At 36.7% G+C, this 22,833-nt stretch overlaps 5 protein-coding genes and 2 non-coding genes across 9 annotated transcripts; 2 read left to right on the plus strand and 5 right to left on the minus strand.

Moving 5' to 3' along the window:
* The first annotated feature begins 899 nt into the window (after positions 1-899).
* On the plus strand, positions 900-3,955 carry PDIL5-1 (PDI-like 5-1). Its single transcript, XM_008226330.3, has 5 exons — positions 900-1,152; positions 1,635-1,693; positions 1,780-1,955; positions 3,247-3,352; positions 3,582-3,955. Exons 1-4 carry the CDS (start codon positions 1,033-1,035, stop codon positions 3,339-3,341), a joined length of 450 nt encoding a protein of 149 aa, XP_008224552.2. The 5' UTR covers positions 900-1,032; the 3' UTR covers positions 3,342-3,352; positions 3,582-3,955.
* Positions 3,956-4,374: 419 nt separating this feature from the next.
* LOC103324277 (GTP binding Elongation factor Tu family protein) lies at positions 4,375-7,379 on the minus strand. Its single transcript, XM_008226321.3, has 3 exons — positions 7,152-7,379; positions 5,654-6,136; positions 4,375-5,544 (listed from the first exon to the last, which is right to left on the minus strand). The coding sequence occupies exons 2-3, from the start codon at positions 6,113-6,115 to the stop codon at positions 4,663-4,665; spliced, it is 1,344 nt and encodes a 447-aa protein (XP_008224543.1). The 5' UTR covers positions 6,116-6,136; positions 7,152-7,379; the 3' UTR covers positions 4,375-4,662.
* On the minus strand, positions 6,324-6,407 carry LOC148921478 (small nucleolar RNA SNORD25). Its single transcript, XR_016123397.1, has one exon. It is a non-coding gene; the product is annotated as a small nucleolar RNA SNORD25 (small nucleolar RNA).
* Positions 6,535-6,615, minus strand: LOC148921479 (small nucleolar RNA SNORD25). The gene has a single exon (XR_016123400.1). It is a non-coding gene; the product is annotated as a small nucleolar RNA SNORD25 (small nucleolar RNA).
* A 3,597-nt stretch (positions 7,380-10,976) lies between the features above and the next one.
* AT-IE (histidine biosynthesis bifunctional protein (HISIE)) lies at positions 10,977-16,488 on the plus strand. Of its 3 annotated transcripts, XM_008226304.3 has the most exons (8): positions 10,990-11,359; positions 13,060-13,108; positions 13,227-13,301; positions 13,409-13,593; positions 15,191-15,436; positions 15,527-15,622; positions 15,724-15,875; positions 16,090-16,488. In XM_008226304.3, the coding sequence occupies exons 4-8, from the start codon at positions 13,423-13,425 to the stop codon at positions 16,292-16,294; spliced, it is 870 nt and encodes a 289-aa protein (XP_008224526.2). In that variant the 5' UTR covers positions 10,990-11,359; positions 13,060-13,108; positions 13,227-13,301; positions 13,409-13,422; the 3' UTR covers positions 16,295-16,488. The 3 variants fall into 3 exon arrangements, with proteins under 3 accessions (XP_008224533.2, XP_008224526.2, XP_088907446.1); XM_008226311.3 differs by lacking the exon at positions 13,227-13,301 and having other exon boundaries at positions 10,977-11,359; XM_089051320.1 differs by lacking the exon at positions 13,227-13,301 and having other exon boundaries at positions 13,363-13,593.
* Positions 16,416-17,724, minus strand: LOC103324250 (biogenesis of lysosome-related organelles complex 1 subunit 1-like). Its single transcript, XM_016796728.2, has 3 exons — positions 17,577-17,724; positions 17,253-17,458; positions 16,416-16,951 (listed from the first exon to the last, which is right to left on the minus strand). The coding sequence occupies exons 1-3, from the start codon at positions 17,722-17,724 to the stop codon at positions 16,862-16,864; spliced, it is 444 nt and encodes a 147-aa protein (XP_016652214.2). The 3' UTR covers positions 16,416-16,861.
* A 58-nt stretch (positions 17,725-17,782) lies between these two features.
* On the minus strand, positions 17,783-22,585 carry LOC103324240 (uncharacterized). The gene is made up of 5 exons (XM_089048908.1): positions 22,406-22,585; positions 20,618-20,825; positions 19,734-19,821; positions 18,397-19,590; positions 17,783-17,921 (listed from the first exon to the last, which is right to left on the minus strand). Exons 1-5 carry the CDS (start codon positions 22,583-22,585, stop codon positions 17,918-17,920), a joined length of 1,674 nt encoding a protein of 557 aa, XP_088905034.1. The 3' UTR covers positions 17,783-17,917.
* Positions 22,586-22,833: the final 248 nt, after the last annotated feature.

Below are 22,833 nucleotides of genomic sequence, written 5' to 3' on the forward strand. Positions count from 1 at the left end.
TTTCTATTGACATACATATTTAGCTATGGCAGTCTTTTGAACCCCTAACCAAGGATGAAGTCCAACAAGAAGTAAGCAAATCACTTTCAATCTAAAAAAAACTAACATCAAAAGCAATGATATATGAACCTTTCAAACCATTGGTGCAGACATCTGAAGCCTATCCCGCATAATAACTTCTCCTCTTTACACACTCCATTAAATTTGGTTTCTTGGATAGAATCTGTTTAGAACAAGAAAATGCCAGAGTTGAGGCACTTCGATGGCTTAACTGATGGCTTTGTTAAAAGGGAACAAAGTAAGCTTCTGCTGCATCTAGTATTTGCAATTTCAATGGTGCGTTACTTTCTCAAATGTAAAGAAAGCCTTAACAAAGAGACTTGAATGAGATGTTCAAAAGGGATGGAAGCAAATTCAGCTTAAAGGACGTTGGTTAGTATGCTATTTTTTATTTTTTTTTTTATCTTAAATTGATCTTACTACCTTTTTTTCAACCCAAAAAAAAAAGATAAGTGTATATTTAGATACCCTTTCTTTGATCAAAATTCCTCCTTTTTCGGTTTGGTTCGACTTGGTTCGATTTTATGCCCACCCTACCCACGAACAACTCTGAAGTTGGTGTGTGCACGACAAAGGAAAAAATGCAAGCATCGGTCACATGAATCGGCCCCACAATTCGTGCAATGGTCTGGTTAAATTAAGACTCACATCGAGAATCGACTGCCCAGTGCACATGTTGGTTATGCTAATTTGCCAGTCAATGAGTTTGTTCCTTTATTCCCAAATTCAAATCTCCCTCCTTTAAATAAGATTAATTTAGTCTAATTTAGACTATATATTATATTTTAAAAAATTAAGGTTAATATGGTAATCACTTAACTTTTTATCATCACCTCCCTCATCGTTATTGTCTGGCCTTTTTGCCTTGTTTTTTCTCGCTTTGAGAACTTGCAACCGTCTCTAGGTATTCGAGTGGCTTCGTTCTTACCCTTCAATCTAATTTCCCGGAAATTTGTAATTTTCGCAGCAGCGATGAAAACCCACTCTGCTTCTCTAATTTTCATGTCAGCTCTTCTCTTTCTTCTTCTAAGTCTAACAATTCATACCAGAGCCGAGGTTATAACCCTAACCGCTGACACCTTCTCCGACAAGGTAACAACTCCAAAACCCTTTTCAAATTTTTCATTTTTTTACATTCAAAATCCCAGATCCAATGTATGAAATAAGCTTATGAGTTATTGCTGTGCTTTTATTGCTCCAGATGTGTTTCAGTTCTGTGCCCAATTTCTGGCAGATTGGGTAGGAACTTGATGCAGATCATATTTTTCATTTCCTACACACAAACACATATAGCTGGGGTTCCTAACCCTAACCCAGCTCACCAATCCCTGGTGGTCTTATTAATCCTAATGCCTACGTTGATTTTGCTCTTTGAGTGAATTTTGTTTTAATTTGTACACCGAAATCAAACTCGTAATGAAAAATGTTATGAGTTGGGTTTTATAAGAAATGTAGGATTCCAGGGGGTGAACAAAAGGTTGAGTTAGTAGGAAGTAATTTGGAAAGATATCTCAAGCTAGCTAATTATGATTTTTGGCCTTGCTGATTGGTTATGTCCATATGTGTTTTCTTAGGTGAAGGAGAAAGATACTGCATGGTTTGTGAAATTTTGTGTACCATGGTGTAAACATTGGTAAGTTTTCCCAGCTGTGCTAAGTCTATGGTTATGAGATTTTTAAGATTGATATTCTTACTAGTAATAACAACATTTGTTTTCAGTAAGAATTTAGGGTCATTGTGGGAGGACCTTGGGAAGGTAATTGAAGGCGAAGATGAAATAGAGATTGGGGAAGTTGATTGCAGCACAAGTAAACCAGTATGTTCAAAAGTTGACATTCATTCATATCCTACGTTTAAGCTATTCTATGATGGAGAAGAAGTTGCAAAATATCAGGGTAGGATTCCAATTTTATTTCTGATAGATCAGTTGTGTTTTAATCCATTGTCATCTATGTCCCCCCATAATGCCTTATATTTGATCTGAATCTCAAAACTTAGCCTTATTGTTATACTATCACTTTATAATTTGGTCACATGTGCCTTTTAAATTTCTATGAAATTCCTGTTGAAGAGGGCTTGGCCAAATAGTAAATAGATTTCAATCATTTTATTTTGATACAGATTCATTTGGGAAAGCGTTATAATTTATTTTGGGCATCTTAGTTGACCACCGGATCAGCTATTCTGTAGTATCATGCCATTTTCAGCAACTTGGCAACTTATATTATTAGAGTCTGGACAGTTGCAGTGTCCTAAGTTTAATAAACAACATTGAAAATTCATCACAACACAAATAAGAAGACCTAACATTTGGTAGCGTCAGATATTGAAAGAGGCAATACAGTATCATCTTGGAAAAGTAATCTTTATTGCAATTAATTTACCTTTGTATGCCGCAATGATGAAAGAGATGTGTGCATGGTTCTATATTTTATTTTTCCTTTTTTTTGGATGGAGGAGGGAATGTGAGATGGAAATTTCTAGAATGTTTAAGGGGTGCTGTGTTTAGTGTGTACCTGTGAGAGTTCGGCTGCTTTGGTATGGCAGTGATAATGATGATATTTGTTGTGGTGAAAGATCCTTGGCTTGGTTAGTATGTACATGTGTAATAATGGCCGCCTTATTTAGTATTTTTATGGTGAGATCAGTTCTGTTAACTGTTAGATTGGTAGCCGTGGTTAAAAAACACAATGACTATAATTTCTGTGTGATGTATGATACCCCAGGTTATAGCCAATTACTTGGGTTCCATAAGAAATATATGTAATGGCAAAATCTTTGACGAGGGAAATTATTTTCATAGTTGTCTGTTACAATCAGTGTTGATACCTCAGGTTACAGTCAACTACTCAGGTCCCACAATCAAATATAGGTAATTGAAAAATCTGTGGATGAGGGAAATGATTTTTTAGGTCTTTTTAAAATTGATCATTCAGGCCACTATTGCATGTTTCTGTGTCTGTGTACATGTGTGTATTTGGCTTAGCCATTCAAGCCATCCCTTAAGATTTGAAGTGGGTTTGTTCTGTTACAATCCAAATAACTGTTTCATCTGCCTTGTGCATTATTTGTAGACTTGAGTCAAGTGCAGCCTGCAGGCAGTCAAGACTAATTGTTTCAAAAACTTATTAGACTTTCTCCGGTGTAGTATCTGACTTAGTTATTGTTTCTTGTGCAAATGGTCAGGGCCGAGGGATGTTGAATCACTTAAGACTTTTGTCTTAGAAGAAGCTGAAAAGGCAGCTACAAAGTCACAGCTTGACAGTGATAAAGAATTGTGATTTATTGTCAGGTAGAAACTAAATATCTCTTTGTAGAGCTTTTTTTTCATTGTACCGCATAAGAGGTTCTGACTCCGTTCTGAGGGTTGATTATGAAATCTTGAGAAATTTCCTTTATTTACTTATTAAAGAAAAAGAATGGAGATATCTCCTTTGTTTAAAGAATGACTTGGAGAATGTGGATCTGGGGATCCTTGTGATCAATTTGTATGTAACAATTGAATGTCATTACCTCTGCAGATGTGACTTGCGCATTGAACCAGCACTAGTGCACATTGTGACGGACTGCCGGTATATGCTTTTATGGACAGCTGCGCATCTTCAGTAGTTGGGTTCTGGCATTACAATTTTGTACTTGGGATGACTACTCCAGTGAGGCGAATACCAACAACAACTGATATATGGGCAATAGCAGCTTGTATTCGTAAACGAATTTAAATACTCAAGTCATTTTCACAGGAGATTTTCTTTGGATGTTCATTAGGTTAATCCAAAGTATTGAGCAGATTTATGTTATTGTGGAATTAAGGTTATCACAATTAATTTATGTTTGGATTTACAAGATGTTTAAATATGCCAAACATATTTATATTGAAGGTTTATTTTCATTGGTATCTATAAAATTCTTTTTAGTTGCCATTATGAGACCATGAGACTGGTAAAGCATGTTAGGTTTCATCCAACTTAGCGTGAGAAGACGGCATCCTGTGTAAATGTTGCTCAAAACAATTATTTCGTGACGACAGAATTTACTTCCAACTAAATTAATTAAATCCAACACAATTTCATACATTTTGAGATCGTACAAAGAACGTGCATTTTAGATTCCCTATGTTGTAAGCAGTGTATTTAGTCAAATTTTAAAAGCCTTTTGCCACAGATCAAAACACAAGTTTGAACAGAGGGTATGCAAGGCGACTTCTTTAATTCAAACAAAGAAACCTGCTAATCAATATAATACTCGATGTTTAGATGAGTAAACAATAGAGCATAACTAATCTCATAAGATCAAAAATCTGAGGAAAAATCGAAGTTAAAACACAAAAACAGAAGCTGCAAACATTAATACGAAGTTGTTCAACTACACAACTCATCTCAATGTATAAAACGAAAACACGAGGAGCCTACAACACAGCTAGCAGAGCAACCGGAGGATGATCCAACTGCTCAGCTCCTCCACAACCCTTACAAGGGGTTGGTAGAGTACTACGATGTAAACATTCAAAACTGTCCACAAAACTTCCATAATAACACCAAACAAATTGAAAAGAAACAGCATTGGACAAAACTAGCCTAGCTCAAGGGCACGGTAAAACACATCTCACTTCTTCTTTGCTGCAGCCTTGGTGACCTTGGCACCGGTTGGATCCTTCTTCTCAACACTCTTGATGACACCAACAGCAACTGTCTGTCGCATGTCCCTCACGGCAAAACGACCAAGTGGCGGGTACTCGGAGAAAGTCTCAACAACCATGGGCTTGGTTGGAATCATCTTCACCATACCAGCATCTCCATTCTTCAAGAACTTGGGCTCCTTCTCAATCTCCTTACCAGATCGCCTATCAATCTTTGTCAAGATCTCAGAAAACTTGACAGCAATGTGGGAGGTGTGGCAGTCAAGAACTGGAGCATATCCATTTCCAATCTGGCCAGGGTGGTTCATGATGATGACCTGAGAGGTAAAGTTGGCAGCCTCCTTTGCAGGATCATCTTTGGAGTTGGAAGCAACAAAACCACGTTTGAGATCCTTGACAGCAACATTCTTGACGTTGAATCCAACATTGTCACCTGGAAAAGCCTCCTGGAGAGCTTCATGGTGCATCTCAACAGACTTAACTTCAGTTGTCAGTCCAGTGGGACCAAAAGTAACAACCATACCAGGCTTCACAACACCAGTCTCAACACGTCCAACAGGTACAGTACCAATGCCACCAATCTTGTACACATCCTGAAGTGGGAGTCGGAGGGGCTTGTCTGAGGGCCTCTTGGGCTCATTGATCAAGTCAAGGGCCTCAAGAAGGGTGGGACCCTTGTACCAGTCAAGGTTAGTGGACCTCTCAATCATGTTATCACCCTCAAATCCAGAAATGGGGACAAAGGCAATTTTATCTGGGTTGTACCCAACCTTCTTAAGATAGGATGAGACTTCCTTCACAATTTCATCGTACCTTGCCTTTGAGTACTTGGGAGTGGTGGCATCCATCTGTACATAACAGTTTAAATAATGAGTCCTGTGTTAGCGCTGCTAATAAATAACAAAAACCACAATGCCTGACATACAATACCAATGACATATAAAATAAAAGCTTTACCTTGTTACAGCAGCAAATCATCTGCTTGACACCAAGAGTAAAAGCAAGCAAAGCATGCTCACGGGTCTGACCATCCTTGGAAATACCAGCTTCAAAACCACCAGTGGTGGAATCAATAATGAGGACAGCACAATCAGCCTGGGAGGTTCCAGTAATCATGTTCTTGATAAAGTCACGATGTCCAGGAGCATCAATAACTGTGCAGTAGTACTTGGTGGTCTCAAACTTCCACAAGGCAATATCAATAGTAATACCACGTTCCCGCTCAGCCTTGAGCTTGTCCAACACCCAGGCATACTTGAATGACCTCTTGTTCATCTCAGCAGCCTCCTTCTCAAACCTCTCAATAACACGCTTGTCAATACCACCAAGCTTGTAGATCAAGTGACCAGTGGTGGTTGATTTCCCGGAGTCGACATGGCCAATGACCACAATGTTGATGTGAAACTTCTCTTTACCCATGATGGAATTTCAGCAAGATATCTGAAATTGCAAACAAAAAGTGTCAAAACTCAACAGGCAATTAGCCTGAATAGAATACAAGATCATAGTAACATGAACTTTTCACCAAACAACAAACAGACTGAACATAAGCAACAACTAAGAATTCAAATACAGAATATTGATGGTAAAGATTTGCAAAAAATAAAATAGATACGCGCTACTACTGCAGAACTCAGTCCCTTAGATGTTCTTAAAGATTTGCGATCATACCCGCAAATCATTACAGGTCTGTAGGATCATCACCGTTACTAGTAAATAAATAAACTACAAACTGTATATCACCATAAAATAATTGCAACAAAAAAATACTCTTCATTGTAAATTGTAATATCAAAGCATGCATAATGAAAAAAGTTCTCAAATTAACAAGAGAAAAATTAAACTCAGTCCCTTAGATGTTCTTAGATCTGCGCTCATGTCCGCATATCATTACAGGTCTGAAGGTTCATCACAGTTACCAATAAATTTATACCATTGTAAAATTTACAAAATAAAAACAAAGAACAAAATTTACACCATTTGAAAATTTAGTTGCTCCACTGTTTCCCAAAGAAACAAGACGTAAATTTTGAGGTAAAAATTTATGGAAAGCAACACCTATTAATTTTGCTTCAAGGGAACGAGTCACATGGAACTGATAAAATCCACAAACCAGATAATGAAGCCTAGTAACATATAACACAAACATTGGAAAAGAAACACCATAAACAAATGTCAAGAAGCACTACTCAGATCAGATCTTCCTGTAGCAGATACAAGATTGTATTCGACCAGCAAACAATAATACTCATCAACAGAACAGATTATCACAACAGAACACCTAAAACCCACATGCAATTTCTACAAGAACATCAGATCTAAAACCCATTTTTGAACAACACCCAGTTCATCAATTAACTTAAATCAAACAAATAACAAAACCAAACTCTAAAGCCACAAACATTCAAACGGGTACAAAGGCTCAAAGCAATAACGGGAGGATAGAGATTCAAACCTCAAGAAACTCAAAGTGAAGAATATATGGGGGGATCTCTCTCGCCGCCGACTTGAGTCTGAAGAGTGAGAGGGAGGAGAGGATGAAGAGAATGAGAGGCTTGGGGATTTAAAGAGGAGCAATTGCTACATCTGTTTGGTTAGGGTTTCTTTATGCACCGTTGGATCTTGGTAGATTTGATCTAACGGTTGCAGTGCTCACTTGCCACTGCGGCGCTGCTGATGCCCTAATCCTTAGACATGGTGTCGCCACTTTTGAACAAGCATATTCTTCTTCCGGTGAATGACCATCCTACCCTTTCATTTAATTCTCTTTATTTATTTATTTATTTCTTTTTGCTTTTTAATTGTGGGGTAAAGAATATCATGAAGAAGAGAATACTGCTGAGCTGATGCCTCATCTCACTCGGGTCGGGTGTCTTTTGTGTTTGCACCCGGTGCTGCAACCGGGCAGCCCACATTGTAGCTCGTTTCGTTTATAGACATGACATAATCATGTTTGGAAATATGTTTGAAACTGAATGGCTTTTTAAAAAATTTGCTGCAGATGTAAATCTCATTATTCGCTATTAATAAAACTTTTCAACGATTTTGGGAAAAAAAAAAAAAAAAAGTACTGCTGAGGAATTTTTAAATAAAATATTTAATAGCCATTCAACTTTCAAATTTTATATTGAGAGTGTTTGTTTCACATTGAAAAGTGGTTTTATAGTGGAATCTTAATTTCTTTATGGTATCATAGCAACGCTTGGCGTGTTAGATCCAACGGTTACACGTGCAGTATTTTGTCCCACATTTTGCGCTACTCCTCCCATTACTGATTGATTTTGGAGTTGTTGAGGCCCAAAAAATTCATGCTTTGACCCAAATAAATTATCGGCCCAATGCGATACCTTACCGAGAAGAAACCCGATTTAGGCACATGAAAGTTCATCATATGCATTTGCACACATGCCACGCCAAGCGACACGCCACGCCAAGTAAGGAATTATTATTTCGCACCTAATCACGCCATAAGCTTAAGTGGGCCCTAAGCCACTCATATACCCAGGCTTGCTTGAGTGGGTTGTGGTATGAATGGTAATAAATCAACATGAGTCCCATTGATGGGGCGAGAAATGGAAGTCTCAGGTTGCTTGGGAGCCTCTGCCTATTTCTTAGGCCCAAACATATAAGTGAGCACAAAAAAGGAAATAGCCCATTAGCTTAATCAAATTAGCCCAACACCTCAACAAAAATAGTCCAACACTTGTTGAGGTTAACCCATTTATTTTGACAAACCAACCCATTATCTTAGAAGGCCCATATAATTAGAAAAGAGAAGAAGCCAAAGCCTCAGCTCATTATTGGAAAAAACAGAAGCCGCAAAGGAAAATCTGAAGAGCTGCTGGGAGGCTCCAGCATTTGGAAGAAAGCAAGTTTCAAGCAAAAAACATCCAAAAACCAAGGGATACTTGAGCAAAACACCCTTCAAACCAGTGTACATACCCATTTCTTTTCCTCATCAGACCTAGCTTTGGAAGAAGGAAGAAAAGAAGGAAAAAAGATGGTTGAAAATGGAAGTCTCCCACTAAAACAGCTGTGGGAAAAGGGGCCTTGAGCTCCCAAAATTTCCTGATTTTGTGCAAATAGATAGAGGAAATTTCACCAAGATAGAAAAGTCAAGGGAGGATATGAGAAAGGAAGAAAAAGCTTGGCCAAGTTGGGAAGAAACCATTAGGGTTTCTTGGGAAATGATCGTTTCCAGCAAGCTATAAAATGAGGCATCTTCTACCCAACAAAACCAACTCATATTCAGAGAGCAAGCTTTCTCTCTTACTTGCAAAAATCCAGCAATTTCGTGCACTATTTACCATTCTTCTCCATTTTCCTCTTCTGGTAGACCACTTTCACATCTGTCAGAAGATTTGTCAAGTTGCCGAAAGAACATTGTTCTTTCTTTCTATCCTCTTAGTCAAATCAGCCTGCAAACCTCTTCTTCCTCACCTAAACACTCCCATTTCTCCCTAGGAAGCCATATTTTTCTCTTTGGTGCTAAACTCATGCTGATTTTGCTTCCATGCCACAAGCCTCTCATGCCAAGCTAGAAAATTTATCTGTAAGCATCAAGAAATCATCTATAAGCAGCCATTATTTTCATTGGTGAAGGTAACCAGAACGCTTTCTAAGGCTCTACGCCTTTCGAGCGTTTTGGGGCTTGATTTTCGAACTCGATAAAGGGAAAATTTCATCAATCATCTTTTATGGCAGACCGCTTTAGTGCCAAGAAAAAGCCCCCTACAGGAGTGAAACCTCAATTCCCTTCATTTTATGATGAATGAAATTTTATCTATGGTAAACAAAAATAAAATACTCTTAACTTATCATGTCCATGCCAATAAAAATAGGTTGGATATTTTGATCATTGTATTTTGCTCGAATTATCATTTTTGGAAAGCTTATAGGGCAAGAATCCAAAGCAGCACATGAAAAAACAAAAACAAAAGACAAAAAAATTAGCTAGCAAAGATCACCTAATGTAACCATTGATGAAAAGTGAAAAAAAATAAAATAAAAAAAATTGAAGTCGAATACTCATTACAAAAGACGGTGAATTTCACTATTATTTTATGATTTTTTTTTTTGGGTGAGAGTTCATAACTTCATATTATGGAATTCACTATTATTTATGGATGATGGTTCCTTTGTCGTGAAAGTCGACGTAGGCCTATAAAGACTATAAAATTGGCATTTAGGTCCAGCTTTATGGCTTAGGTTAACTCATGATAAGAGGATAAAATGTTTTGGTCGATTTGTGAGCTCTCATACAACATGCCTAGTGATATATAGTCCCTTTTGCCGAAAATGGGGCATGTTTTTATTTAGCATGTATCCTATTATAAGTGAGATGTGTCTTATCTCTATATAAGATTTTTATAGTTTGATTTTTTTCAATCGCGAAACTTAATTAAAAAATTAAAAATTAAAGTACTAGGCCGAAAGCTAATTTGATCAAGAAGGAAAATACACCCACCACTCAACCCCATCAAGTCGTTTTCAAATAACCCAAAACAAAGCTACAAAGATATACTAGTACTAATTTACTTATGTAAATCATAAAACTATAACTTGTGATCATATCTAAATTTTAAATAAGATGATTGTCTGACTCTTCACACTAAAAAGTTGATCTTCAAGCTTTTGGTTGTTCTCCGCACATAGGCCCACACTTCAAAATATTATGCCTTTACTTGCAACACACTCCACATATTCTAAAAGGACCCTTAAAATTAATTATCATTTCCTTAAAATAAAAAAGATTATAAATAACAAAAAAGTTAACAATTACAGGCTTTTTTCTGCCAATCACAGCAGGAAAGTAGCACCTCAACTTTAAAGGGTGCGACGGTGTTTCAATCTAAGGGGACACAATACACACCACAGTTTTAAGGCCTAGTAATGTTTTTTAAAAATTTAATTTTTTAGTTTATTTTTTTTAGCCTTCCTTTTTGAGACTGGTGAATTCACACACTAAACGAATAATAGGACTCGAATCCAAAACCTTTTATGGATGAGTAATTGCTTCAAACCACTACACTATAGGGTCATTTGCTTAAATTTTATTGGCTTTTTATCACAAATGGTTCTTGACATTTATAAAATTGTCATGAATGGTCTTTGAGGTTTTTTTGTGATATTAATAGTCCTTAACGTTATGACTTTTTATCATAAATAGTCCATGTGGTTAGAAATTCATTAAGTGTGACATGGAAGATAAATAGAGCCCGCATATCCAATCACATTGTGACATGAAAAGAATAAATAAATAATTTTGTTTTAATGAGAATTCCATTTTTTTTAATCAACTTTTCATCGCCCTTCCTCTACTTCGTCTCTCTTCCCCTTTGCCCTTACTCTCCACCACAGCAGCCCCCTCTTTCCCCCTCTGCTCTCCCTTTCTTCTCCCTGTCCTCTCCTTCTACCTCTGTTTTTTCCTCTGCCCCCTCTCCACCCCTCTGCTCTCCCTCTATTTTTTTCTTGCCCATTAGATCAAATCTACCTAGATCCAACGGTGCATAAAGAAACCCTAACCAAACAGATGTAGCAATTGCTCCTCTTTAAATCCCCAAGCCTCTCATTCTCTTCATCCTCTCCTCCCTCTCACTCTTCAGACTCAAGTCGGCGGCGAGAGAGATCCCCCCATATATTCTTCACTTCGAGTTCCTTGAGGTTTGAATCTCTATCCTCCCGTTATTGCTTTGAGCCTTTGTACCCGTTTGAATGTTTGTGGCTTTAGAGTTTGGTTTTGTTATTTGTTTGATTTAAGTTAATTGACGAACTGGGTTTTGTTCAAAAATGGGTTTTAGAACTGATGTTCTTGTAGAAATTGCATGTGGGTTTTAGGTGTTCTGTTGATGAGTATGCTGGTCGAATACAATCTTGTATCTGCTACATGAGGATCTGATATGATTTGTGCTTCTTGACATTTGTTTATGGTGTTTCTTTTCCAATGCTTGTGTTATATGTTACTGGGCTTCATTATCTGGTTTGTGGATTTTTGTTATCTACTATGTGAACTGGATTGGCTTTGTAATGTGAAAAGGATAATTGATTTGGTTACACAGTAATGAAACCCAAGTGCGATTCCTTTAGAATTTGAAAACTCTCAATGGTGATAACAATCCGAATAGCTTTCGATTTGAAATGGATGACTTTGATATTATGTGGTTGGTAATTGGGTTTATTTTCTAGTCTAGTTGAATTCAAGGTTCCTGTTTAAGCTATGCTGACATTTGGTTGTATCTGTAGAGTTGGATTCACATATACTTTTCTTTTGTTATTTTTCTTCTGCTATCATTGCAGATCAACTTAACTGAACTTGTATTTATTGTATGAATTTTGATTATGAAATTAAAGTTACCTATTTGCAACTTATGATTTCATGACACAGGAAAAATTCAAATTTTGTTTTCCTTTCTTTGAATATGAGCCAAGGAATTTAACAAAATTAGAACTTTTATGCAGATGTTGTAAAGAAAACATATTTGTTGAGCCTAAAAGAAATTCGGCTTGTAGCCTTGTGATCTTTCTGAATTTGAAATACTGTTATGTATATTTAAGTATCTTGTTTGATCATTTTGCTTGCCTTGTCTGGCCTGGTCTTTGTCTTTACTCTTTACGGATTTGTTTAGGCCTTTGTTGTTGTGCAGTGGTCTTCCCTGTTTTATTAATTTAAGCATGTATTCAAAAAGAAAGAAAGTAGAAGGGCATCTTCAAAATGTGTTTAGTGTGATTCCAAACTTGTTGGACACTTTCAAGTTCTAGTTTTGCAGCAATCATTCACATTACAGCAGCGTAGTTTTCACAACAAAACGCCCATGTAGTCCTTGATTAGTTGAACTGCATGAATGCGGTGACAGTTATGTGGTTATAGCAATAGCTTAGGAAGAGTTTGTCATTGTGCTTGATAAAGTTGGTCTTCCCCCTAATGTTGCTGCCGGGGTCGTTGCTAATGCAAGTTCAAAATTTCAGACAGGATTGAACTGGTTTAATCAAGCCCTCTTCAAAGGAGGTTACTTGAACCAGATTACGGTGACATCCATTGCCAGTGGGTGATTACAATACGAAATCACTGCAAAAATAAAAATAAAAAAAGCTCTCTAGGGAAATGATGTTCTATATTTGCCTCATCAGCATGAATCTGTTGTAGAATTATATTCACTTCATATGTTAGTTATGTGACGAGATATCCAATGCTAGGTTAGGCCAATATGTGATTATCTGTTTTATTAGTTCTTACCTTTGCAAGTCTTTTTTCATTTTCTTTTTTTGGGTGGGACTGCTTTTTCAAGTCTGATCATTGGGTGAACCTGCTTTTTTTTATTTTTATTATCTACAGAGCATTATCATAAACCTTTCTTTTTATTCAGGACATCATAAGAATCAGAAAAAGGGTGCCGGAAGAATTTATCCGCTATGGTACTCTCTCTCTCTCTCTCTCTCACACACACACACACACACACACACACACACACACATAGAGAGACGCCCATAGTACTGTCATTACTCTCACGATTTATCTATCTTATTATTGCAGATATCATTTCCTTTGTCTCATTTCCTCTGAATATTTTAATCTTGAGTACCTCACACATATTTCTTTGATTCCTAGGTATATCATTGTGGACTTTTTTCATGAATGCGTTGTGTTTTTTGTTTCTTTCCCTTTTTAGTTCCTTTTTGGTGAGAAATGGCTTCATCCTGTATATGTTGTCACAGGAAGCTTGACATGAATGGCGATTTCACATTTACACTGTCTGCAATCTGTGAGAGTTTCTTTCCCCTGCCGTCCTTCTGTTTCTAACAATTATTATCATGGTAGAGACAATTTCACGAGAAAGAGCAGTTCCCTTGTTTATGCCTCCACCAACAACTTGGACAGGGACCTTCATCTTCAATCAAAGGTACCTATTTATGCAGTCAGATCATACCCGGACTGTTGTGTTGTGGTACGGACTTACAGGTCTTAAACAGAGAAAATAGAGAATGATAATGCTGGATGGTTTTTACTTGTTAGCATATCTTGAAGCTGTCCATTGTTGTTCGATACCATCTGGACTGTACGCTCATCACTTCCAAAAAAAAGTATTACATAGAAATATTTCTAATAAGTGATACAGAAGGATTCTTCTTTGTTTTTATCTTATCTTGATAAACCCATCAGCATTTATAGAATCAATACTGACTACATATAACACCCGTTCTTTAGCTGTTTCTCAAATAAAATAAAATTTTGTTACACTGGTTCATTTCAATACCTTTTCTTTAGCATGATTCATCTTCTAGAAAAGTACCCAATGTTCCCCAATAGTTTACGTATAAGTGTAGCTATATTTGGCCACATGTGAACTCTACATACTGACCCCCTTTCTTTACTGTTCATATTATTCACAAATACTTATAGTTTTCCTTTTTTTCAGCCAGATATTGTCACATATGTGTGTAGGTAACAGCCAATTGTCAGAAATCAAAACTTACTTTTACAAACTTCTTTCTCTGAGAGTGCATTCAAAAAGACTCAAATTTCCTTTTCTTCAGCCAGATTTTGTCACATATGTGTGTGGGTAACAGCCAATTGTCAGAAATCAAAACTTAGTTTTACAAACTTCTTTCTCTGACTGTGCATTCAAAAAGACTCAAATTTCCATACAATTTCGAAGCATTCTTAGGAGAGTGCTGGTAAGTGTCTACCATATATTAAATAGGACATAGGAGGACCATAAAACCTATTGGCAAAAGATAGGACAAAACTTGAGAACGGTGTTCCTGCTGCTCTAATGTTTTTTGTCTTAACGGTGTTCATCATTCCAGTGTTGTGTTATCAATAATTCCAAAAGGATTTATTTTCTCTCTTCATATTGATTATCTGATAATCAAACAGTCTCAACTTTGTAATCCTTGATTTTTTATACTTGTCTTTTTAATAACTTCATCATGTTCATCTGGCTACTGTTTAAACATTTTTTAATTTATCATTTTCTAAGAACTCTTTTTTTTAAAGAAACAAATTTTATTGCATATAACGCAAGAAAATACAGCAGTGGTCAAAATGACCACAAAAGAAAGCTAAAACACAGGTATAACAACTAGACGAAAACCAGATGCCACTTCATCTGTGTGATTTGCCACAGATGCCAAGTTTTTAAATTTCACTTGTATTATATTTTGTATTCTTGCTCTTGAATGAACCTTTCAATAAGACTTGTATGGTTTATCTTTTCCATATTAGCATATACTTTATCTTGCCACCTTTGTTTGATTCAGCTGTTTAGTTCTGTTGAACCCATAGGTTTTGTCTTCTGATTATCAGCCATAACTGCTCCATGTAAAATTAGTTATGCGCATGGCTATTGTAGTGCCATATCTCATATTGGTGACAGATATTATAGGTTTTGTCTTAATTTATTCTGTACATCATGTTTTTCCTTTTTCTGCAGTATCAAGATAGTATTTTGGATATGCTAATGGATGAGACTGTAATATCTGTTAGTATTATTTCAGGTTGAAACAGTGTTAGATAGTGTAAAATGGGATAACAGAGGTTTGGCGGTAGCCATAGCTCAAAATGTTGACACGGGAGCCATCTTGATGCAAGGCTTTGCGAACAGGGAAGCAGTGGCTACAACCGTTTCCTCACGGAAAGCAACATTCTACAGTCGGTCACGTTCAATGTTGTGGACAAAGGGAGAGACCTCCAATAATTTCATTAATGTCCATGACATCTTCCTTGATTGTGATCGAGACTCTGTATGTTGCTTGCTAGTTTAATTGGAATATATTTTTTAATCTATGTTTATGTGCTTGATTTAATTACTTTAACTCAGACTTATTTCTCAGATAATTTACCTCGGGAAGCCTGATGGACCTACTTGCCACACAGGATCAGAGACTTGCTATTACACCCCAGTGTTTGATTTGTTAGAAAATCAACAGGTTTTCAGCATTTAATGAACTAAAAGAGCTTACATATTTTTATCATTCATTCATGAGTCAAATTACAGTGTATTGTAAGTGATTCAGATAATTTGTGGCAGGACAAAGAAGATAAATTAGCATTGACCACTTTGTACTCATTGGAGTCTACAATTGCCCAGCGAAAAGGAGAATTAGAAGTCCCACAGAGTGGAAAGCCCTCATGGACCCGACGACTACTACTTGATGAGAAGTTGTTGTGTTCAAAAATAAGGTATGATGTTCAAATTGTCAAATTGTGTCAGATTTGAGTTGTAATGATATAAGTTTCTCTTACCTTGTGTGATAACTTCTCAAGAAATCAAAGGTACCAAAAGGAACTAGAGAACTCATATGCATTTTATCCTTACCAGAGAACTATGTTACTAAATGAACTATCCTAATTTTCACCAGTACACCTTTGTTCGTGGTTTTCTTTGTTGCTCCAGGGAAGAGGCAGATGAGCTATGCCGGACACTAGAGGACAATGAAGATAAGCCACGAGCTGCCTCAGAGATGGCAGATGTGCTTTATCATGCCATGGTTCTGCTAGCCCGTAAAGATGTGAAAATGGAAGAGGTTCTAGACATTCTTCGATGTAGATTTTCTCAGTCAGGTATTGAGGAGAAGAGAAGTCGCAACTCGCAAGCCTAGATTGCGCCAAAGTCTGTCAAGTTTAATGATACGCTCTGATCAATTTTCTTTCATTATTTTTTTGGGGGATTATATGCACTACCATTCAACGCAGAGACAATAATTTTTGACAAGATCAAACTACATTGAATTCCTAGTTGATTTTTCGATATGGTATTCCAAGTAACTTGTTAATGAGATACAGCAGTTAAAAACACATGGCAAAAAATCCTTCTCATGTTTGTAGGGAAACTCACTCAAAACAATAGGTAAAGGTGGAGACTCCACAAGACAACGTCCAACAAATTAGCAAGTTAGAGGAAAAGTGCACAGTGATAAAAACTCAAACACAAGTAGTGCCTTCCTCGTTGCTAAACCCTCCTTTTCCTTTTCCTTTTCCCTTGGTTGTAGAGAGATTGGTGAAGGCAAAGTGCAGAGTGTCCGCAAAACAAATTTGGGCATTAAAACGGGCAGGACAGAAGGTGGCCTATGAAGTGCAGTACTAAGTCACTCCATGATTAAGGTACTACACTGAGAAACAAAAAATAGAACGGTGACTGTTGAAACAAGTTGCTGTGACCTGTGAGATTATGCTTGGTGAATATTGTGGATAGCTGCATTGATGCTTTTAGAATCAAATTCCATTATCTTCATCCAGTTCTCAAAGTCTCCGATTTCCTATGACACAAACAAACCCACAAAAGAGTCAAACTATAAGCACATCCCACTCTTGTAAACATCAGAATAAAAAGACCAAAATGCATGACAAAGGATTAGTTTGACTCAGCTATGACAAGAAATTTTGGCACAGCTATAGGCTAAAAAGAGAAAAAAAAAAAATCAAACAACACATGCTATGCATGAAAATTACATGTGGATATTTTGGAAAGTTATGCACAAGCTGGATTCTGTTGGGACTCCAGTCCACATTTCTTAAAAGCTAATTATTCTTTTTTAATTTTTTTAAAGTTAAACAAACCTTAATGGCAGTGTTAATAGAACGAGTGAGTGAGAGCCACTGATCAGTCTGTTGGATAAAGGAGGAAATGGTGGCAGTCGATGCCCGTATTTCAAGCTCAGTTTGTTTCTCCTTTATAAACAGCTCTTTTACCCCACCGTTCACTGCTTCCACCAGAAGCTCTGCCACACACACTGCCTTTTTAGTGGCTTCATTCTGTGCCTTCTCTGCCATAATCACCTACATTACGCTTAATTAATTAATTAGTAAATAATTCATTACAATAGTTAAGAACTTTTGCAATATAAAGGAAGAAACCCAAGATCAAGTGTTGGGGGGACTAACCAGTGAGTTTGTGGATTCTGAGGGAGGCATGGTGGTGCTCTTGGACCAATTGGAGTAAAGAGTCTTCCAGATCACTTGGATTTACCCTGGACGAGGAGGAGGATGCCACAAGAGCATGTGCCAGTGGAAGAGATGTCGGTGAATACATATTTTGGCAGCAAGCTCTCGTAGAGAGGGTTGTGCTGATTTCTTAACAGCACTGTTTGAGGTGAGCTAAAATGTTATTATTGCCTAAACTGATTTTCAACCAAATGGCAACATTTTTCGTGATTGTCAAACTCTATGTAGTGATGCAATGGCTTAACTTCAACAGTAAAAGAAGAGCAACTTTTAGAACTCAGTTATCTGCAACAATGAAGGAAACACTGGATCAGAGTTTATTCACATCCAATTAAGCAAATTGAGTAAGCTGCAAACTAATAACTATCACTCCAAGATAACATACTTCCCAATCAAACAGGTGGAGACTCAACCTGTTCCAATAGATAAAACTTATTACAAGTGACTGATATGACAGGTATATAAAAAGCTTCGTCCAAACACTTGTTACAAAGATTGTATAAATCTTACAGCCAATTAGGCTACAAGTGACTGATATGACAGGTATATAAAAGAATTCAAAATTTATACTATTGCTTCTTCATATCCAAATTACCAGATCCACTTATCAACAACCTAATCAGAAAATTTTGCCATACACCAGCTGCCAACTACATATAGGCACAATCCCGCACTAACAATACTGGCAGTCTGGTAGATTTGTGGAAGATAACATCAAAGTAATTGGAAAGATGTGCTCACAGATGATCAATGACACTACCTGAATTGAGAGTGGGCACTCGAATCTCCATAGTCATCTTCAAGCACATATAGAAGCTTCCTGTAAGTATGCCCATTCAGAAGGTCTTTCTCCTGGAACTCCTTCAACAACCTCATTGCCTCTCCCACCCTTCCTTGTCTGCAGATTTCATCAAGCACTGTCCTATAAGTAATGAATTCAGCTGATCTTTGCTTCTCAATCATCTCCCACAAATACTTCACTGCCTCCTCAACCTCTCCATTAAGAGCCAAAGCGTTCACAAGCGAGTTGTATGATTTACTACTTGGGATAAACCCTTTACTCTTCATTTCATTGCACAGCTGCTTAGCATTGTTTGTTCGGCCTTGGGAACATAACCCATGGATGAGATAATCATACGAAAATGAGTTGGGCAAGCAATTATAGACCACACCCATCTGATGGAATATTCTAAGTGCATCATTGACATGAAGGGAAAGTACATACCCCTTAATCATAGAATTCAAAGAGTAAATATCAGGTTCAATCCCATCATCCACCATTTGCCTAAACAGGCACCTAATGGTCTCCATATACATGTGATTTATGTAAGAATTAGATCCCCTACTCAAAAAGGCCGTAAAAAGAATATTATACGTCCTAATTGAAGGCCTACAATTCAAGTTTCTGCTATTCTGCATGTGTTTAAATATATTGACAGCTCTAGTCAACTTCCGAGCTTCCGTGAAAAAATAGATAATGGAATTGTAAAGTGCCTCAGAACCAATGTAGGAAATAGCAAGCACTTGATTGACAACATCATCCATTTCTTCATACATTTTAGCTACCCCAACTTTCTTGACCGTAATGTGATAAGTAGAAACATCATGTTTGAACCGTGGCTGTTGCGATGCCCAATTGAACAACTCTAAACACACAATAGGATCGTCTTGCTGAGTTATAACATTGCAAAGTTCTTCAGGTGTAAATCTAGGCAACAACTGGGATATGGCCCTTTGAAATTGGACTTCATCAAGAGTTGATTTACTGGATTTGACTCTTCTACTTTCTCTCCTTCTAAAAGATCGCGAAGGGGGCTTGGTTGAGTAAAAGTTATACAACAAAAACCGCTCATATATACCAAGAAATCCATTTGAAGCAATTTTGGGAACTGGGTCAATTTGGGTTTGACTCAAATACTGTATAGGCCTCAAAGTGCTATAAATTGGATTCGAACTATATGAAAGAACAGCCATCCTTTGCGGGTTAGACAAGTATTGAAGAAACGAATGTTCATAACAGAGCCTACTGAAGTTTCTGTTCATGTAACTATTCTAAAGCCATATCTACAAACAGAAATCATTTCACTGAATGATTACCGAAAGATGGGAAGCACCAAGTTTTTTACTGCTGAACTTGTTAATTTGGTTGGGCCTCCTAATCCATTATGGACTTTCACCAAGAAAACTGAAATCACAACATACAAATTGTCAAAGCTCAATCAGACAATTAGTTTTATTATAATTAAACTTATACACAACAAAAGGAATACTTTCTCAGTTCATCAAACCATGGCTGTTTCATCAGCAGATAGATAAATACAAAGCATAGACAGAAGCTCAACCATAAATAAATAAATAAGTAAACAACAACAAAAATATACAGTTGCTCCTGCAATTTCTTCCCAATCAAATATGAAAAATAAAATTTCAGAGGGATTTCCAAAGAGCAACACCTATTCCTATTGGTTCAAGGGAACGACTCATATGAAACTAATTCAATCAAGACCAGAAAACGAAGCATGAAAACAAAAGCACCTAAATTTTGAAACAAAGAAGAAACATAAATAAAATTCAAAGCACCATTTTTTTTTCTTTCTATAATCACATACGCGATTGTATTCAGTCAGCCAAAAATCACATACATCAAAGTACACGTTTTGATTTTACTGATACTAATAAAAGATGGCCTCCAAGTAAACATGAGAACAAAATCAGGCCGACCCAGAATCCAAAATCTCAAAACTAAACCCAGAAAACAAATTTCTCCAACATCGTCTGAGAAGTGACAGGAACACCTAAACCCATTGGCGAAACCCAGAGCAAATTGTGTTAAAATCAATTCATTTCAGTCGGACAAATAACAAACAAAAGGTTGGGCTTTCAAACAAAGAACCAGACATAGAGAAAGCTGAGAGCTGAATCAAACATAGAGAACATAGCGTGCTTTTTATTAACAAAAGCCATAATAGAGAGATACGAACCTGAGCTATAGCAGAAAAATGAAAGGGGGGGCTGTTCGACCTGAGCGTTCGTGAAGAAGAGCGATAGGGAGCTCGAGCTGGAGAGACGAGGAAGTAGACACGTGATGCCACGAGGTTTTGTGTGTGTGTGTGTGTTTTTTTTCTTTCTAAATTTGAAAATTAGCAAAAGCTCCCTCTTGTGTAATGCAGAAAGAAGAATTTTTATGTACTGGAGTTATGTTGAAAAGTAAAATGTACATCGACCAAACTTGAATTATGGAAATATTTATTAATCTTAGGCCCGTTTGGTTTACGAAATGGATTTGAGGGGAAATCATTTTCCTATGTCATTTTTTAAATAATGGGAATGAAATATTCCTTTCTCACGCTTTGGTAATGTCGGAAAGTATCGGAGATTTCACTTTGTTTCCTTTCCCATGTTTATTTTGAGTAGGAATGAAAAACAAAATTTGTATAATTTTCAATTATACCCATATTAAATCAAATAAAAAAAGAATGCATTTAATGATACGTTGTAATTCTAAATTATTCATATGGACAAAATAGTCATGAAAATTATGCATTAAATATTGACTCATTTTCACAAACTTTCCCATTATGAGGAAAAACAAAACCTAAGATAAGAGGAGGGCTTCACTTTCCCTCCTACTTTCTCATGTGCCAGACAACCATTTCCTATGCCTGACTTACCAAACATGAGAAAGCAATTGAATTCTCATTCCCAAAGCCTCCTTTCCCATGAACCAAACGGGGCTTTATGATTAATATTTTTGTTAAATTTGCAATTTATAAGATAAATTACGAATAAACTCTCTTAATTTTTTTTTTCTTCTTAAAAATAATATCTCTTAACTTAAATATGCAAATCAATTTAAGCACTCAACTTTAATTTGGAAAAATGTCACTCTTAAATCATGAATGAGTGGCAATTAGACTTTTTCATTGTTGACATCGGTAAACTTCTATTAAAAATTGTTAACCATGTGCAAAGAAGAGTTAACACATGCACATAAATGAGCTTAGTCAAGTTGGATAGAGTGGATGTGCTTCTCACTTTACACCCGAGTTCGAATCCCATTATCCATAATTTAGATTAGATTAAAATATAATATTGTTTGTATTAAAAAAATAAAGTTAGGACATGCTAGTCACAAAAGGTTATTTGTCACCCATTCCTGGTTGAAATGGGCCATTATTCAAGTGAAATGTTTATGGAGTAAATATTAAACCAAGGTCTGACGTGGATAAGTCTACTAAGTTTTTGAATTTGATAGTAGTTTTTGAATTTGAATTCATCTTATTTGAATGACAATTATTTATCCTCTGGTTCTTTTGAATGAGGAGCTTTGTGTTGCATAGGACTATATCGCTTAATAGCTGACATCCTGGTTTGTAGGAACAACTTTATGCTTTTCAAACTTGTACTTATCTATACAATCATTATAAATACATAACTGCAGCCATATTGGTTTTGCAAGCTTTCACGCATTAATTTTTTGGGAGTTTCACTAAAACACCTTAAATGGAGGTTGAAATTATAAAAAAACCCAACACCCAAAATACTTTATAAACACACCCAAAACTCATCATTACACACACTCAAAACCCATTTATAAACACACCCAAAAAGTTGACTTTGTGGTTGATTTTGAGTGTGTTTCTATATTTAAATAGTGTTTGGGTTTTTTTTATAAATACATGTCTAGAATTGGGTTTATTTATAAATTTGTATAATTTTTTTTACGTTCTCATGGCTATCAACAACTCAAGTGCTGCTCCTGTCTACACCAATAATGCAAACCCACCATCACCTCCAACCAACAATTCTGCCACACCACCCATGCTACTCCACCCGCAATTTCCCCTATTGTTACCATCAAGCTCAACAGAACTCAAATATCTCCCATTCTTCGCAGTCGTGACCTTTTTGGCTATGTTGATGGCTCGGTGCCATGTCCACCCAAGCATCTCCCAGCAACAAATACTTCTTTATTGAATCCTGTTTATCTTAATGGGGAGCAACAAGATCAGACCATTCTCAGTTGGATCAACAACTCATTGAGTCTGGCAGCATTGGCTATTGTCAATCTTTCCCCCACTTCTCGCCCGACTTAGTAATCGTTGGAGTGTCGTTATGTGTCCGCCTCACATAGTCGGATTTTACACTTGCGAAATGAGTTGTTGCGTATTATTAAGGGAGATATGTCAATTTCAAT

This window comes from Prunus mume, linkage group LG1 (genome assembly GCF_029339155.1).
Source record: "Prunus mume cultivar Tortuosa linkage group LG1, ASM2933915v1, whole genome shotgun sequence".
NCBI classification, from domain to species: Eukaryota; Viridiplantae; Streptophyta; class Magnoliopsida; order Rosales; family Rosaceae; genus Prunus; species Prunus mume.

Bases quoted from the DNA above. Each gene is read 5' to 3' on its own strand.
- PDIL5-1 (XM_008226330.3), top strand. From the start codon at position 1,033: ATGAAAACCCACTCTGCTTCTCTAATTTTCATGTCAGCTCTTCTCTTT. The intron at 1,694-1,779 runs GTAAGTTTTCCC...ATTTGTTTTCAG, and splicing joins GTACCATGGTGTAAACATTG to TAAGAATTTAGGGTCATTGT. The intron at 1,956-3,246 runs GTAGGATTCCAA...GCAAATGGTCAG, and splicing joins AGAAGTTGCAAAATATCAGG to GGCCGAGGGATGTTGAATCA.
- LOC103324240 (XM_089048908.1), bottom strand. From the start codon at position 22,585: ATGCTTGGGTGGACATGGCACCGAGCCATCAACATAGCCAAAAAGGTC. The intron at 19,822-20,617 runs GTTCGTATCTCT...TTGTGATTTCAG, and splicing joins ATTTTTCTGCTATAGCTCAG to TTTTCTTGGTGAAAGTCCAT. The intron at 19,591-19,733 runs GTAATCATTCAG...TCTTTCATATAG, and splicing joins TTGGTGCTTCCCATCTTTCG to TTCGAATCCAATTTATAGCA.
- AT-IE (XM_008226311.3), top strand. From the start codon at position 13,423: ATGGCGATTTCACATTTACACTGTCTGCAATCTGTGAGAGTTTCTTTC. The intron at 13,594-15,190 runs GTACCTATTTAT...GTATTATTTCAG, and splicing joins ACCTTCATCTTCAATCAAAG to GTTGAAACAGTGTTAGATAG. The intron at 15,623-15,723 runs GTTTTCAGCATT...AATTTGTGGCAG, and splicing joins ATTTGTTAGAAAATCAACAG to GACAAAGAAGATAAATTAGC.
- LOC103324250 (XM_016796728.2), bottom strand. From the start codon at position 17,724: ATGTATTCACCGACATCTCTTCCACTGGCACATGCTCTTGTGGCATCC. The intron at 17,459-17,576 runs GTTAGTCCCCCC...TGATTATGGCAG, and splicing joins CAGAATCCACAAACTCACTG to AGAAGGCACAGAATGAAGCC. The intron at 16,952-17,252 runs GTTTGTTTAACT...TTTGTGTCATAG, and splicing joins CTATTAACACTGCCATTAAG to GAAATCGGAGACTTTGAGAA.
- LOC103324277 (XM_008226321.3), bottom strand. From the start codon at position 6,115: ATGGGTAAAGAGAAGTTTCACATCAACATTGTGGTCATTGGCCATGTC. The intron at 5,545-5,653 runs GTAAAGCTTTTA...TGTTATGTACAG, and splicing joins TGATTTGCTGCTGTAACAAG to ATGGATGCCACCACTCCCAA.